This window comes from Anser brachyrhynchus (assembly GCF_964034855.1).
Source record: "Anser brachyrhynchus genome assembly, chromosome: 4".
NCBI classification, from domain to species: Eukaryota; Metazoa; Chordata; class Aves; order Anseriformes; family Anatidae; genus Anser; species Anser brachyrhynchus.
In genome coordinates, this window is record NC_137698.1 from 33070169 (window position 1) to 33087948 (window position 17780).

The following is a 17780-nucleotide window of genomic DNA, read 5'->3' on the forward strand; positions in this document are numbered from 1 at the left end:
GCTAAGTAAAGCCAAAGCCCACAAGGGAATAGAAATTTGAGCACCAGGGCTGGGCCTGGAACCACACTTGGGTTTTAAAACCTGACTGCAGAACCTGTTTCTGCTTGAGCAGTGTCCTACGACGCAGATGCTGCTTGCACCTCCAAGCTCCAAAGAGAAAGCTATGTAAAGCAGTCTTTGCACCACCAGTGCTCACAGACACTGGTTCATCTGTCTCTTAAAGTCAACGTTTTACTTCAGCGAGCCCATCGTGATTTCTTCTCACTCTGTTGCAACTGAAATTAGGTCTGTTTTCTTCCCTGCATACCCAGTGCTGCATCTACAGAAACGAAAGAACAGGCTCATCCTTTTCGCTGCTGCAAGGGTTCAGCAGGACCATGCACTAAAGGACAACAAGTTCCAGGGCCATTCACGACTGGTTTTGCTGCAGCCACACCAGAGCTCGTTTTTTGAGGATGCTCAAGAACAAAGTGTTTTCCAAGAGGACCTAATCTTCTTGGGAAGTAAACATTACGTAATCACCTCTCTGCTATGAGAAGCAACTATAAACAACTGCATTACGTGGTCCTACATCTAATGCATCTTAATGTCTTCAAGGTAAAGGCTAACAAGCAAGAGGCAGACTTCACTGAGCACCTCTGGCCACGGAGACTCTGCACCTTCCGCCAGCTGTTACCGTATCTACACTTCTGAATAGCACCAGGCAAATTCAGAACAGCATAACAGATAAAAAAAAAAGGGGGGGGGGAGGGGAGGGAGAATATGAAATGTACAACAGAAAATGCTTCCATAATACCAGAACAGAGAAAGCTGGGCCCCAGGAAGCAGCGTCAATCGGCAGCTAGCTGCGGTGAGGAATAACACTTGTGCTGTTTTCCCCCCACATCAGTGGATAATCGGTGGTCGAGCACTGAACGCAGAAGGGCGTAATGGCTCGGGAGAAAGGAATTGCTCTGCTTTCCCTCTCGCACAAGACGGCGTCCCTAAGGACTGATTCTCCCCAGTTATAAGCCTGGTGCCTTGAAGTCTAGGAAGGCACAGCTCGACATATGGCAGAGTCCGTCACTGCAAGTTAAATGACTGCCTCGAATGCCATAAACTCCAGGCCACCGCTGCCAGCACTCCTCCTCCTGCACAGGCTCCGCCGCGTATTTTTACCGTTCCAGCTCCTCTCCCCATGCAGATTTCTGCAGTTTTTGCCACCGCTCGACAAAACGAGCTAAACAAAACCAAAATGCACCACGACGGGGGGAGTGACATCATAAATGATGTGTCATTTGAGGGGGGGGGGAAAAATAAAAATGGCTTCACCTGAGCGGTGCTGCGAAATATAAATATATGCATATTTACTGCGTGCGCATTTGGCGTTTGCCACGCAAAGGCGCAGGCAGGCAAGCAGGCACGCTCGGCCTTTAAAAAATAAAGGGAAAAAGAATAAAATAAAAAAAAAAAGGAAAGCGGAGGAAATAAAACTAATAAAGCTGCCCCCCCCCCCGGGTGCAGGGGCGGAAGGCGTGCAGGGGAAGCAGCCCCCATGAACATGGACGCCGCCTGACAGCACGGCCCCCCACCCCCGGCCCAACACCCCGACCCCATAAGCCCCCCCCCGCCCCCAAAAGCGCCCCCCGGCCCCCCTCACCTGCGCGGGCAGCAGGAGCTCGCCCTCCTCGGCCTGCCACAGCTCCACCACGCCGGGGATGGGCTCGATGGCTGCGGGCAGAGAGAGAAACCGCACATGTACCCACCGCCGGGGGGCACGGGGGCAGCGGGGGGGGCGCGGGGCCAGCCGCGGCCGCCCGCCTTTGTGTCCCCGGGCTGCCACCGCGGCAGCGCCCCGGGGACGGGGGCGGCGGCCCCGCTCTCCCCCCCCGCAGCAGCAGCAGCAGCGACAACAGCGGCGGCGCCCCCCCGGGCCGTCCCCGGCGCTCACCTTGCCCCTGCGCCTCCCCGGGTCGGAAGCAGGGCAGCAGGACGTGGAAGACGCCCAGCAGGAGGTTCATGGCCGCGGCCGCGCGGCAGTGCCCGCCGTGCTGCGGGTAGCGCAGCCCCGCCATGCCGAGCCGCGCCGCGCCGTGCTGCGGCTGGGCGGGGGCGGGGGGCGGCGCCGCGCCGGGCAGGGCTCGCCCATCGCCGCAGAGGCCGCGCCCCCTTCCCCGGCCCTGTGCCGGGCTGGCGTGAGGCGGCGCCGCCATCTTGGCCCCCCGCGTTTTGGGGGCACCGGCAGCTTCCATCGCGGCCCCAGGGGCACCGGCAGCCTCCATCCCGGCCCCAAGGGCACCGGCAGCCTCTGTCCCAGCCTCCCGGTCAACGACCGGCAGCCACTGCCGGGGCTTGTTGGTGAGGCACCGCTCACGTCCCCTGGGCGCTAGCTGGGCTGGCGGCCCGTCCATCGTCAGCTTGCGGCTCCTGGCAGCCCGTTCGGTGCCACAATTGACCAAAATCGCGCTCCTGTTTCTGAACAGAGTTGCTGCCGGCTCCCCCTGCCTCCCCACCCAGCCTCATTAAATACGGGCAGGGGACCCGCACGCTCACCTGCCCTAGTCTTGCAATTTCCCCCCCTTGTGCATTTTTCATAGGAGGCTGCCCAGCGAAACACATCTGTACAATCACACAGAGGACTCAATCAATACAGGACAACCAGGACAACACTGAGTTATTTCCATAGTAGAGCCCATAAATGATTGAGACAAAAAAAAAAAAAAGCTTTACTTTTTATGGCTAGGCAAACCATTCAAAAAGAGGCACTTCCTCCGACATCTCAGATAAGCAAATTCCAAACTTCCCTGAGTATCCAAAAAAAAAAAAAAAAGCAGCAAGGATAGCTAACTTTCTTTTTATTTATTTTAAAAAGCAGTGTTACTGTTGCAGTATCCACCACATGCTAGGTAATTCAAAAAATATGCTGACACGCTCTGTCCTCTCCTTGCCCTGCTCTGCCTACATTTTTTAGCACATACAGTGCATCCACTTGAAAGCGTGGTGGATCCTTGCACACAGCAGGATTTGCAGTCTCCTGCGGGACCCGCCGCGTTACAATAGCGTTCAAAGCTTTATAAGCTTCATTTAGTTTCAGAAAGCCTGTCGGAGCATTGTCTGTGCTTAAAGAGGCATTTAAAACTAAAGCGAAGCTTTGAAAGCTTCAGAGACAATGACGCTGGGCTGCCAAAGCCCACGAGCTCAGGACACGTTTTGAAGAGATGGCATCATGTAGCAAGCATTGCATGCCGGGCTCTGAGCCCTGCAGTACCGAGGCAGGAGGGAGCAGTGAACAGAAAATGTGGACTGCATGCTGAGTTTATGCAGCTACGGGTCTGTGCAAAGTGTCCTTAATTCTGAATTGTTCCTGCCCTTGAGACCAGCACACATACATATTTATTCTCTGGGTCTGTAATGATTTCCAAGCCATTGCTATGTACATTTCTGTGTTGTAAAGGGTAACAGACGACAAGCCCCGGAGCGTGCATGATAGAAACTGCCCACGGTGCAGCAGCCGTGCCAGGGGAGCTGCTGAAACCTGAGGATTTGTCCGGCTTTGAATCCTCCTCAGCCCTGTGACGCTGGGTTTGTATGGGTGCCATTCACACCCCCTGCGAAGAGGGCTTGCCATCCGTGTAACCGTGCCGACCATAGCTCGAGCCAAGAGGAAAACATTCCTCCAAAACCAAACGGTAGCCAGTCCTCAGCCTGCGGTGGCACCAAGTCCATGCACATGGGTTTGGAAATAAGTAAGTGCCTCCCCGCTGCACGCCGAGTCCTGTCACTAAAAGCAGAGTGCCCTCACAAGGAGGCCCATCACCGCCAGCAGGCTGCCTTCGCTTCCCCCGGATCACCGTTCTTCCTCAGGGCTCAGCTGCAGGCAAAACGCTCGATGGAGCAGAAAAGGAGACAGCGCGAACCACGGCGGAGTTGCCATGTGGTTTAATTTTCAGCTTCAGATGGTTTTAATACGGGCGAAATGCATTTCTACTTAATGTCAGCCCAGCTGGACTATTTTTCACTGCGACCAAAAATTAATAAAATAAACCAGTTGGGGAAAAATAAGGGGCATGGGAAGCATTAGTCCAAAGTGTTAAACCCTGATAGAGGCATATATATATATATATATATCCTGCAGCAGTTAATGCTGCAGGATATAGGGGAAAAGTCTGGCTGTCCAGGATGCCAGCAGTGCCATGTAGGTGCACTTGACGGAGGAAGATACGCTGATCACGTGGAAATACACAGCACGAAACCAAGAATAATTTCAAAATGCATTCAAATTGGAAAGACTACTGTTAAAAAGACTACTGTGATACAGAAAAACTATTCTGAAGCTCTTGTATGAAATGCTGAGGTACTGCTATCCCAGGCATGACACTGGAGAACAGCACCGCCAGACTTCTGTGTAAGTGTGAGAAGGATTTGCCCAAGCTGGCCCCGCAAGCCAGGATGCCACGTTCGTGGGTCCCAGACGTGCTCCTGTTAAGGAGCCAAACGTGTTCATTTCTTCATGGTGTAACAGAGGAGAAACTGCAAAGCTGCAAGCTGCAGTTATGCGACTGAGCAACTGCTGCGATGAAAAGGTGCCGCTGTGCAAAGCTGCAACCCCCCAGCGTAGGCAGCAGGCTGGGTTTCACTTCCACTTGAAACTGAGGGGGGAATTTAGGAATCTTTGAAAAACACCGTAAGGAGCCAGGTTTGTGAAGTACCAGGGATTTTTCATGCCACAGGCTTGAGACCGGCTCTATTCGCACACACCAGACAGAGCCCCCGCAGCCAGCCCTGCTGGTTTGATATCATTTTCTTTTTCCAGGAGTCTTCACCAGAACTCTTGCAGCATGGTGGGGTTGCAGGGAGGTCCAAGCCACCCAAAGGAACACCAAAAGAGCAGCTTTTTTCTCTTATTCCTACAGCAGTCTAATTAAGACATCTTAATCACCTTTCAGATGTTACATAGAGAAGCGCTCTAGAAAAATCAGACAGTTTGGACACTTTGAAGATCTTATTTCCCAGAAAGCAATTTTAGACTTGGCAGTGGTTTTTCAAAGAACATCTGCAATTCCCTGCAGCCTTAAGTGCTGTCATTTTCTTCTGAAAATGCCACTGTCACTTACACAGCATCCTTCCAAATAATTGCATGGAATTGCAGTTGCGTACGGGAATTGTCCAGCGGCAGCAGCTGGGCAGGAGGTGCTGCAGGCCAGCGCACAGCCCAGCTCCTATCGGCTGCAGCGGCCTCCTGCCTCATTCTCCACACACCGTGCTGGAAATTTGCTCTGCAGCATGCCCGATGGCCATGCAGGGCTGCTTTTCCAAACAAAAAAAACCTCTGAAAACACTGCATCCAGCCTAGGAAATACGTGGTGGTTACTCTAATATATTACGTGTTTATACCCAAAATCTGTTTAGGTTCCAACAAGAAATTAGAAGGTCTCTAACGTATAAAATTTCCTTTAGAACCTGCCAAAACGGCCATCTGTCAGTTGTGCAAATGCAGAAGGACTGGGGCTTTCTTTAGGATACTGAAGCCCATCATACAAATAATAATAGGTCGAATTTCAGTGCAAAACTGTTCGCTTTTTAACATTCAACATTGCAGCTTTGCATGTGGCTTTCTAAAGCATTATTCCTTATGCACACTTGCACTTACATGTTTTCTTATTTTTTGGCTCACTGGAGCAAGCAGTCAGCTTTTCCCTCATTCCTGAGGGATATCAGGTTACAACGAATGTTGTTCTGCTCTTATACACTTACCCAGTGGCATATTAAAAATGCATATTTTTCCATTTGATTTTCTCCTTACCAGAGCTGGGTTTAATGCCACTTTTCTTCTCCCACTTGCTAGGTACTGTTTACAAGCCATGAGCTTACTCCCAGCTATAAAAGCACAGGCAACAACGCAAACCCTGTTTCACCCCAGCTAGGGATACAGTCCCTGCAAGTCACCGAAGCGCCAGCTCATTTTTAACGAAGGAAATTTACAGCATATCCCTAAGGCTAAAGCATTTTTTCAGCAAGTTTGTTTCACAGGAGGTCAGCCGAAGACCAGCTCTGGGGGGCATCAGGGACCCCCTTGCTTGGGTTTGTTCCAGCTCTGAGATGCGTTCTTACAATCGAGCAGCAAGCTTGAGGAAAAAAGAAAAACCCACCAGAAATATGGTGCGCTTAAAGCTGCGTGCCGAGTTCTGCGGCGTGGTGAGCTTCCATCTGCCTGTTCCTTGGCTGCCACTGCAATGGCTCAGTTCAGCAGTTTCATCTAAATCCTAGAAGAAATAAAAATCAGCACGACATCCAGTGGGGTAAGCTTGGCTCCCCTCAAGCATCCTCCTGTGCTACTCCTTGAATGCCTCAAGGCCCTTCATTTGACCTGAGCAGAAGGCCAAACGGTGCATAGCCGGCATCTCCCCACACCTCTCCTTCCTGCCCCCGTGGAGCAGAGGGCTGTTTCCCCCAGCCCCGGCCCTCAGGCCAACACACCTCATGCCCGCCTTGATTTCCCAATCTGAACTGCACCCACGAGCTCCTCTCACAGAAGCTGCCTGCTGATTTTGAACAAATTCTGCCCAGGAGAAAGAGTGCACACGTGGAAGCCACTGATAGTCCTGTTCTCAGTCTCCAAACACTCCAGCTCCAGGAACAAGTTGGCAGGTTTGTTTGGCTTACTGTCCTGTACAAGTGTGCACTCATCAGTGTAATAAAAAGAAAAATATTACTGACCTTTTCTTTTCTTCTCTTTTCTTTTCTTCTCTTCTCTTTTCTTTTCTTTTCTTTTCTTTTCTTTTCTTTTCTTTTCTTTTCTTTTCTTTTTTGTTTGTTTGCAATCAGGTTAAATACATTGAATCATTAAGTGGAATTGATGCTAATAATATTCTCTTACAGATGTGCTAGACACTGCTAGTATAGAACACTTAAGCAGCGATTTATCACTATTGTAATTCCCTGAAATACAAAGAGGAGGGTTGTAACTGCTCTTTTTCCAGGAGAAAATGATGAAAGTCTCAGCCGGAAAATATATTTGTGACTTAGTAATTGCTGTGCATGAAGAGCATGAACTAGAGGACTAGACAGAAAAGGCCAGTAAATCATATGGATGTAAAAGCACGTTAGCACTCAGGCTAGAAGCACTCTTTAAAGGAATTATATTGTCTGATGGCACAATATTTTATTTTCTCTTTACTGAGCATATAAAGAAGTAGATCATTGCTCAGTGCAATTGTGAATCGGCACCTCACTATGTGGATTTATCTACGGCCATATAATTGTGCATGATCACAATTACATGCCTTTAAGTAATGATCTCACCAACACAAAATATATGACACCAAAAAGTCAACAGAATCATAGGAGAACATGTTCTAAAATTATTTATACATTTATATTCTAATACGATGTATAATAGCTGGGAGAGAAGACGATATTTCTAACAGGTCTTTTTGTGTGTGTGCGTGAAAGTAACCAGCAGTGAAAATAAGGGAACCATGTATTCCACGATCCATAGTCCTAGAAGCCAGAGGTAGAAAGTTGGCGCACACATACTCTAACTTTTAATCTAAGGTTACATCTAGGTTTTATGCCATCTTGTGCATCCTCAGCCGAAGAGCTAGGTTATCTATCCTTGCTTCATACAGATATAAGCACATCAGGGCTATCTGTTTGGAAAAAAAAATCAGAAGAGACTTTATTTCGCATGACCAACACATGCAAAGAAAACAGAGGATGCTTGATGTGACTTGCTCAGGAAAAGGAGAACATCTAAACCTAATGGTAAATGTTACCATCCCAAAACAAACAAAGCAAAATGAACTAAACTTGAAACTTGGTTTGTTTCAATATCTATTTTAAGTAGTTGAAGGTAATACATCTGTGCTTCAAAAGCACTGAAAGGTGAAGATGATTCTCAAACTGTAGAGGGATGAGATTTCTGTCAATTCCAAGAATACTTACTCAGAAATCTGCTTTCCTGCCCATCTTTCTTAAGATTCTTCATCCTATCAAAGTATCTGGGCTCTGCAAGCAAGTAGTAAGCAAAATGGCTTTCTTCTAGACTGCGTATTCCTCCTGTACCCAGAACTGGGCTCAATGGCTCCTGCAGCCATTGACAACAGAGAGCTGAGGTGAATAAAAAATTCACAAAGTCACTCTTACTGATTTAAATTCATCCAGCACTCTGGGGAAGTGGCCTAAGACTAATTCAGAAAGGTTTCTACGCTGCCAGAGATTTCAGCAGACCTGAAGACAGGCAGGTCCACCAGCAAGGTGCACGGCCCAAGCAGGATCCCAGTGCGAATGCTGAGCACACCCAGCGGCCTTCCGAGGAGCCAGGAAGGAACACGTTGGAACATCCCAGACCTTCTGCAAAGTTGTGTTTTTCAGGTCAAAATGAGACACAAGTGTAGCAGCTTTACCCAAGAGGTCAGACGGAGGAGAGCAGAGACATGTCAAGGAGTCACACAGCACCTGAGTGGGATTTTACCCCTGAAGCAAAAAGCACTGACTTCAATTTGGAGAGCAGGACGGAGTGGAAGAGGGACATCACGGGAAGGGTGGTGAACCCCAGGATAAAACTGGTGGAAGAGAGTAGAGGAAACAGTCCTGGTTCCCCCAGAAGTAGGTAAGTTTCAAATGAAAAGGGAGGTTTACTTGGCTAAGCATAGGATTGCTAAAGGAAATTATTTTCATCCTTTTCACCGACAAAAAGATTTTTCCAGTAACAGCATTACCATGGAAACTGATTTTAAGAATAACAAGAAGGCATTTATCACAGAAACCTTATTTTAGAGAAGAGCAAACCAGTAGCATCTCATTCCCTAAGCAGACTGATGACTTGGTCTGACAGCCCGAAGAACTACAATAGTCCATTTCAAAGTGGCATGGAGCAGCAACACCAAATGGACCTGTAGCAGCAACCTATTGCTGTGTCTGCATGCCCTCCAAAACTACGGGTGGACAACTCAAAAGGAGGTTTCTCCCAGGCCACAGCTGCTGCCAGGCGGCCTGGCTGCACACCAGGCCTGTGAGCAAGCCGAGCACCGCTCTGCCACAGCTCAATTAGCCTGCCATTTTCTCTCATTCTCTTTTACTATGACTGAAAATTCACTGTGGCTGAACAAAAGGGCACGCTTGGCAGGCTGAAGCTAGCTAACGATATACTTTTACGGTCACATTTTCCTGTTTCACTTCCTCTCTCTGCCACAGGGATGAGGGAGGCCGAGAGGTACAGGCTGTCCCAAGGACAACCATGAGGCCTGCTGCACGCAGGCCCACAGCGATGGTCATCGCAAGCGTGAAGCCACTGGCACCTAAAGTTTTCACTCCTGTTACACAGAAATGCAAGCAAATAAAAGCAACTTATATACATCGTCCCCAGGTTTCCTGTCCTGGGAGTAGCCATGTGAGGCTGCGAGTGATAACGCTCATATCCTCTGTGAGTAAAAAGTCTGTTTTACACTGATCTGGGATTCGAGCACCAGTTAGAGATAAGAAAAGGCATTTCTAGGGTCTCTCTCCTACACATAACGTTAAAATGCTGACTTCGGGTAGAAGTCAGCAGAGCTTTTTTCGCCCCCTCATTTTAGTCTTCAGCTCTGTTTTGTCTTTGCTTTCTATTTTTATTGCTTCTCCTAGAGCTTTGAAGGCTGTGGGATGAGAGGCTGGATATGTGGACAACCCGTATTTCAGACCTGTATGTGAATCTTTATTTCAGATTCCGTTTTATATCATGCTTTCTCAGAAGAATGAGGACATATGGCCTATGCATGTTTTTTCCTAAGTTTAGACAATCTTCTTATCATTTAGGCATTCAATGATAAGGAGAGGGCTCTTACACTTTCCCTTAAAAATAAATAAAAATAGACAGCCTCAAAGCTGTAATACCAAATTTTAATAGAACATTTTGATTTGAAACTTTGATTTTGAATTGCTTAACTCTTTTCATTTTTACCTCTTCCAATGTAAGGACAGAACAGTAAACCAGTATTGCTATAACACCTTTAATTGAAGGGACTTGCCTTTCACCAGATTAAATTGTTGATTTGTAGTTCCTGGTATCACTTTTTTTCTGTATTGTTTCTTATGTATCCTTCTCACACAGATACAATATTAATGACGATGGAATAACAAACAGGTCTGCTACAGATCCTTGACTTTTGTTATTTTATTTACTAACCTCAAGAATTGACTGGCTTTTTAAGAACATTGAAATGTATATTCCCTAGAACATATTTTAGGATGAAAAAAAGCCTACAGAGGAATATAGTTTATTATGATGATTAATTGATGTCCGTGCAAAAAAAAAAAAAAAAAAGCATTTTTGCCACTGGGATTATGGTTTTATCAAGTACAGCAGGTAAAAAAAAAAATAAAAATAAAATCTGACTCAATAGCCAACTAAATTTTCTGTAAAATTGAAAACAAGATATGGAAATCTGACTTTTATCTTCCTTCAAAAATCCTCCAGATTGCTAGAATCAGCCAGAGGCATTATTTTGCATGGCTAGTAATGGTAATCTGAGAAAACATGATGCAATTGCCTTCTTTCCTGTTCCCCCCCCCCCCCCCCTTTTTTTTTCTTAAATGGACAGAAGGAGAAAAAAATTTTTCCCCACTGTAGGCTCTAGAAAAGAAATAACACTTTCTGCACCTCAGCATAAAAATTTTGTCTTCAGAGCCCTGCAGACGTTCAGCCTAAAGGCAGCTGTGAGGGACAAAGCAGCCCAGTTGCAGGCGAATCCCTGCAGGATCCTGATAAAGCATGCAGGCGGTAACTCAGGCCATTTTCACTTCTAAAACACCTCCTTCCTCTATTGGCTTTCTTTAGGGGCTACCATTTTTAACAGCATCCCTTTTGCACTTCATCACCAGCACAGTCCAGTTTCACCGCCTGACCTGACAAAGGTGCTCCTCAGACTGGAGGATTTGCTTTAGAGCTGGTTGCTAATATGCCACTAAGATTTTTAGAAACTAAAGGCTAGATTTTTCTTTAAATGAAGTCTCTCATGTGGAAAGGTTCTTCTTTTCTCAGAATGACTTGGGTTTTCAGCAAAAAAAATGGAGACAGGAAATTGCCCAGCAGGTTTGGGTTGAAAGCTGTTCGTTATAAACATTTGACCAGGAATGATTTTTTTCCAAAAGGAAAATGTTTTTGACTAGGTTGGGCGAAGAAGTAATGACTGATAGCTGAACTATCCACAGGGTGAAGATTGTTTTGGTATTTGTGAGGCACTGTAATGCTTCTGAAGTGATCCTGAAAGGTTCAGAAGTAGTTGTGGTGGTGTTCACAGATGTTTCTGCCCTCTACTCTTCTTGAGACACAGCTTTCTGCAAATACAGCTTAAAGAGGCAAGTCTAACTTGCACCTGTCTGCTTTCCTGTGTGGCTGTGCAGGGGGAAGGTGTGTGTGCTGACATGAATGTTAGCAAGAGGAGTACGACAGCCATCTGTACAGACTGCAGCGCCTTGCTCGTCCAGCCTACGTCGTTTCTGTAAGCACATTTGAAAGGGAAATGATAGTGGAGGAATGGAAGAGTAAAAGCAAAAGGAACATGGAAAAAGGACGCTGAAGAGTAAGGCTGCTGCTGCTGCAAAGGTAAATCCCTGGAGCAGATGAATGCTTACACAAATGTTGTATCTCATCAGCAGCTAACTGCAAACTGAAGAACCCAGCCACCTGCACGACACTGAGTGCTAACCTAGGACCCGGCTCTTCAGGCCACCAGACATGCATACTTCTGGGGCATACCGATTTCCTAGAGCAGGCAAGTCATCCATTGCTATCTCAGTAAAACCTCCTGCAAACTTACAGCACCACGGAAGCCCAGCCCAATAACCACAGCTCCATGAGCAGCAGAAGTAATGAAGTCTGGCTGCCAAGAGACCGGTTTCCTAGATCCCCGTTCCTTCCCCCAAAACGATGTACATACCATGTCCAACCTCATCCCTGGCAGCACTGCTAGACCCTCACCATGAACTCAGTCAGCACCAGGCACCAAAAGCTTCTAGGTCTTTTACAGCTATCACCGACATTTCTCTTTCTTCCTTCCACCTCTGACATGCTCTGTCCCTTCACAAGTCCCTGAACTAGCGGGTGGGAAAGGGAAAGCCTCTATTTATCAGGGGGCCGGCCAAGCAGAACAGATAAACTGCAAGCTCGCACTGCAGCCCCTCCAACTGTATTTGGCCGAAATCCAGTGCAAAGTTTAAGAACGCTGTAGGGAAAAGAAAGAGAAATGACAGCAGATGTAATCATACAGACCTCACCTCTGCAAGAAACAAGGTAAAGACAAGTACCAGCCAGATCATCCAGCTGCTGGGAACATTTCGGGTGACAGGAGGGCTCTGCTTGAAGGAGCTCTTGCATCCAGCACCTCAGTCACCACAACAGGTCGGGTTTCTTTTCCCATTGCTCTTTGGGAAAGTTTCACTTCCAGCTTTGCTGCTTAGTCACAGCATCACCATGCCGTTTGCCTCACAGCCTGGACTTTCCCGTCTAAAACACATAGGTTACTGCACTCCAAGCTTAAGAAAGCAAAAGTAATGACATTTCAGAGGGCGCATTAATGAAAGATTTAGCAGCTGAATTACGTCAGAGCCCAGACCCTTTTGGCTGCTGACATTTTCACACTGTGCAAGCTCCACAAGAGGAGCTCTAGGGTTCATGCGTGGTGGTGTACAGAGCATGCACATGGCTAGTTAAAAGAAAGCTGAAGAACAGTTTTTTTTTCAGGGCAGGTATCAGCAAGCTTTCTTTATACAGGTGAGATTTGCAGGTAGAGTGGGTGCAAACAAATATTTTATCCTGGGTCTAGGTTTGCCTCACTGTGGCTAATCAGCACCAATCCCAAACAGTAGGTTTACCCTTCACTTCAGGCTATTACTGTATCAATAAATTTATCGTGATAATACTTTGAAAAAGCTGAACCTGATAGTCCTCCTGTAAGAGCTGTGGACTGCTAGAAACGACTGCCTTTGATTTGCACACTTTGCGCATTAGTAGCTGTTTCAGTTATAAGCCTGAATTTTAGTAAGGGCCTGACCTTCTGACTTAGCTGTAACAGTTGAAAATATCTACCTTACATGGGCAGAAAACCTACAAGGCAGGAAAAAAAAAGAGGAAGACATAAATAATATAGCAGTGACATAACCACAAGAGTGACAGCAGAATTGAGCATTTTAAAACCACCACTTTCATTTTAGACTCTTTAGAAATATCCCAGATTCTATGCAATGAAAACTCCGAAGAAACAAACCAGGGCACAAGATTAGATTGATTGTTTACATTTTTTTATAATAGGCTAATAGCAAAAAGCATCTCAGAAGAATAATCATTTTAATTGTTGGTAACTTTTAACTCATCAGAAAACAATTCTGTTTCTCTAAAAAATCCAAGTGAACTCACATAACTCCACATAATGTAATCACACATGGCTCCATATTGTGGGATTCAGAAGCCTGTAGCATATCATTTTATGAAGAAAAGCTTCTAAAAGTGATGCAGCAACGTGTCTTGGAATATTCAAGTCATAAAAATTATCTATTTGTCTCAGAAAGGAACTCCATTTGCTTTTCCCACTGAGAGTCACCTGCATGAAAAATGTAGAATCGTGAGAAAGGTAACATAAAGTAAGTCATTTACGCTAGGGGAATAAGCATCAGTTTCTGATAACGTAACTCTTCTTCACTGCCTCTTTTTTGCCGAGAAATTTGTCTTGGTTGTTCCAAAATGGTATTCTTACAGGAAGAGATACATTCTTACCTACATGCTTACTAACCAGCACCAGAAGTAGAAGACAGGAGAATGACTGCACTTCTGCATTAGGTTCTGTACCTGCAAAACAAAAACTCTACAAAAACATATTTCTAAAAATTCCTTGTGCTTCTACTAAAGTTTTGCGTCCAAAGCATGAGAGCTGCATTTGATGTTTTAGAAGTATTGTTCATGCTGGCTGTCTGCAGCATCTCTAAGCAAGTCTACCTCAATCACATTTATTTGTTATCCATTATATTTGTTATTATATTCAGTAGCTTTATTGCAGTCCACAGTGCTTTCACCCTACAGACAGGAAGCCACAATATTGCAGCTAAACTTACATAGCTGGTCATCTTCATTTCCTTCTTGAATTTGGAAAGCAGCCAAAACAGTAAAACTCTTTAAGAAACCCTTTTTCCTGCAATGCAAGCCAGCTGTTCCAGGTACCATAGGAAGTCTTTGTGCACCAGCAGCTCCAGACCATAAGTTACTTGAGACTCCTTGGTGAACAGAAGCTCATCCACGTAGGAGTAATTCTATAAGGTCAGCACCATCAAAGAGTTCATGTGCTCAGCATTCCTTAACACAAGTAAGCTTTTTGGGTCATCACCACCTTGTGTGTGGCAGATCTGTGCTCTCAAAGGCAGGTGCGCACACTGATATATTAGTAATAAAATCCTTCCAAATGCAGAGAAGGAAATGTCTCCGTTGCAACAGTGTTGTAAGCACAGTGACATTTTACTACGTGCCAGGCATCACACACATTTTCCTTAGGCAAGAGATACCTTACCACGCTACCTCTATATGAGAAAAGTTTTCCACTCGGTATCTTCCCAATAACTTTATAGAAATGAGATGACAATAGCCAGGGGCACACCTGAAATCCTTAGATTTAAACATACACTGAAATGGAAGCTTCTTAACTCGAAAAATGACAGGAGACAAGCTTCTGAGCATAGCTCTCGCTAAATGTCACCTTCTCAGCAATACTCTCATCAGTGGTTACATAAAAGGCAGACGCTATCTAGTGATACATGCATCTACCTTGCAGCAGGCATACCTGCCTTCTGAAAGGTGTAGCTTATATCCTTCAGAGTTGCACAGCAGAAATGTGATCTCACAATCCATAGCTTCAGGAGGTGCAAGCCCAGTCTGTACTCTCAAACCTTCTTTTTGTAGCCATGCAATGATGAGAGCTAGAAACCGGAAGCAAATATGAACTGAAGTACTTGTCAAAGTTCACCAAACAAAAACGAGACAAACTGAAACTTGATATTATTTTGGTGGGCTGCTTTTTTAATTTAAAATTGAAAAAAGACTGTAAACACAAATAGCCCTACTGTGCTCAGTTTTGAACAGCAAATTGAATTGGTCTCTTACATCCCAGTTTAACATCCAAAATCTTGTTGCACTGTGGTATGAATGGATGCACAGATTCTCTTACCTTCCTCTTCTACTCAGTAAAGATCTTGACCAGAGAAGCTTTCTCAGCATGACTGTTGTCTAGTCCGGTACATTTACAGGAGAAGACTTAACTCTGATGAACTAGTCTTTTCCAACAACAAACAAAAGTTTGTCGTTAAATTCCCAAACAGCTTTAGCAACACAATAAAGAACAACTTGAAATCAAACCTCATCCTTTCAATTCACATTGCTACTGTCTCAGTGCTTGTCATTGATGGGTTATGCCTCTTGTATTTCATTTTCCAGATGAGGAAAAAATTACTCTATTCCACATGGCCCCAGTATTTTCCATTCCATTTCATCCTGTTTAAACATAAATCTCTCAGTCTTCTAGCTCTTAGTACTTACAGCTCTCAGTTAAGCAAAAAAAACAGTCTCAGGACTTCGTGATAATTATCCTCAATAACCTCCCTCTATTCTTAGTCTGTTTCACATGAGTAACCAAGTGATTTATTGTCCAGAGAACAGGAGCAGAAAAATGAAATGCAACAAACATTTTTAGAATTTTATTAACGTTAACAAAAGCTGCAAATTAAAGGGCAATCAGTCATTTTGGTGAGGATTCAAGCACACATTTAAACATCAGCTGAGCAATATTTAACAAACTATGTACAATTGTGTCAGCCATCGACTGCCGAACAACTAATCGATGTAATCAAAATCTTCTGGAATTCCAAAACTTTTATCAATTCTGCTCTCTTCAAATCCAAATTTACGCTTGGCCCAGGACTTTATTGCAAAGATGTTATCTGTAAACAGGATGGAAAACATACGGTTTTGAATGTTTAAGAAAGCATGACTTGTGGTTTTTCATACACCAAATCCATATGCACCAGCTCTACATAGAAGAAAAAGGTACATGGTCGAGAACATCACTATTAAGTAGATTTGGAACAGAAAATGGGAGCCTTTCGTTAATGACATTTTTACTAAATATTAAGTAAAACATGTCATCTCTTCTGGAGGTTACCTTGGTCTTTTCTTGTGCTTCTCCTATAAAAGGATTGAAAGCTACAGTTATAGTATAAGTTTGCCATACAGTGATGAGAGAAGTGTGAATATAAGTATTCTATAGGTCCCTCTTCAACTAATCACCTGATGTGTGATTGTCCACAACTGCAAAAATCAGATTCAAGTTAACCATAAGGTCCTTCCTAGTCCTTCATGTGCTTGAAACTCACTATTTGCTACCAAGCATAAAATGTAGTATTCATTTAAGTATTCTCTACGTTTGCACAACATGAAAATGTTCTTTGTTCTTTTTCTTTTAAGCATCAGACATTTGGTTTTAAAATGGTCTTTTAACTATATATATGCTATATATATATATATACACATATACACACTACAACCTCTAACCTAATTCTGCAATTAAACAGCAAAGTACCTTCTGCAGGCTGAGGCATAGTTCCCTCACTTCTCTAAACATCTTGATAACAACAGTCTGTCATCAACAATAGAAAGCCCTGACAACTGTACCCCCCCAAGTTATTTTCAAAATACGTAACTTTGTTTCTTCATAAGCAGTAAACAACCCAATGAAAATGAAGATAGAAAGTAGTAATAGCCAAAAGACTATAACTACTATAGACTGCTGCACTTGGCATAACAGATAATAGCGAGCAGTCCAGCAGTAATAGATGAACTCTAAACAAAAAATTACAAACTGTATTCCAAATAATTAAAGAAAAAAGTATGGACGTACATATTGCTTGCTCTGCAAAATGGAAATATGAAGCAACATAGCTAAGCTAAGCAACAGCAGAAAATTGAGTTAAACTTCCATACAAATGTTACCGCAGTAAATTTCTATAAAACTGCAGCATTTCTCCTGCACATCAAAGCTGATGAATTAGGTTAAGAAATCCCTGCCTTATATTAGCATCCATCATATGGTAGCAGCAATAAGGTTCCACAAAGCATTCTACTCTTCATAAACAGATGAAAATTCAGAGAAGAAGAATTAAACTTTTTGGATACCTGGAATTATTACAGTGCCAAACTAAACACTGCCGTTTCTGGTCTCTTTCTATTAAAGTTTTCCTCATCTTAAGAGATTTCAACTCAACCAAAAAAATGAGCTGTGGGTTTTAACATGGTGTGCAAGACAGCACCAGAAGAACAGATCTATTAAGTGACATTAAGTACATCCAGTAATTAAACTGAGGAAATTTATTCTTTTTTGAACCATGATTTATACAAAAAATATATTTCCGTATGCTTTTTAAAAGTGAGAGCTATCCTGCATCATGTCCTAATAAAATTTAAAATTCTTATCATCACGTAGGTCTTTTACTCAAATTGCTCTAGCGTGAAGCTGTGCTAGGCGAGATAAATGCATACACACCAGTCCATCTGTTGGCTGCCTCCTTGGCTACTTTGTTTGTTTGGCCTGAAACAGATGAAAACAAAAAAGAAAAAAAAAGCGTAAATCAGAGTGAAATCATACAATAGTTTCAAGATAAGGAGATTACATTTTTATTGATGCCATTTCTAGGGAACCACAGATTATAAAGAAGTTATTCTATTGCTTCCAAAGCCTTTTTCTGTTTTACAGTTTTAATGTTCCATCAAGCATGAAGCTAAATTAAAG

The 17780-nt window shown here is 44.3% G+C and overlaps 2 protein-coding genes across 5 annotated transcripts in view; both read right to left on the bottom strand.

Annotated features, from left to right (window-relative positions):
• The window catches only part of TMEM131L (transmembrane 131 like), a 79486-nt gene extending 77388 nt beyond the window's left edge, over window positions 1-2098 (bottom strand). For all 3 annotated transcript variants that reach the window (XM_080590242.1, XM_080590243.1, XM_080590241.1), the window contains exons 1-2: window positions 1931-2098; window positions 1640-1710 (exon numbers count right to left, since the gene is read on the bottom strand). In XM_080590242.1, the coding sequence (XP_080446368.1) occupies window positions 1640-1710; window positions 1931-2054 (195 nt within the window). In that variant the 5' untranslated portion in view covers window positions 2055-2098. The remainder of the gene's footprint in view (window positions 1-1639; window positions 1711-1930) is intronic.
• Window positions 2099-15678: 13580 nt separating this feature from the next.
• The window catches only part of MND1 (meiotic nuclear divisions 1), a 41333-nt gene continuing 39231 nt past the window's right edge, over window positions 15679-17780 (bottom strand). For both annotated transcript variants that reach the window (XM_080591931.1, XM_080591932.1), the window contains 2 exons: window positions 17535-17579; window positions 15679-15936 (listed from right to left, as the gene is read on the bottom strand). In XM_080591931.1, coding sequence (XP_080448057.1) covers window positions 15830-15936; window positions 17535-17579 — 152 coding nt within the window. In that variant the 3' untranslated portion in view covers window positions 15679-15829. The remainder of the gene's footprint in view (window positions 15937-17534; window positions 17580-17780) is intronic.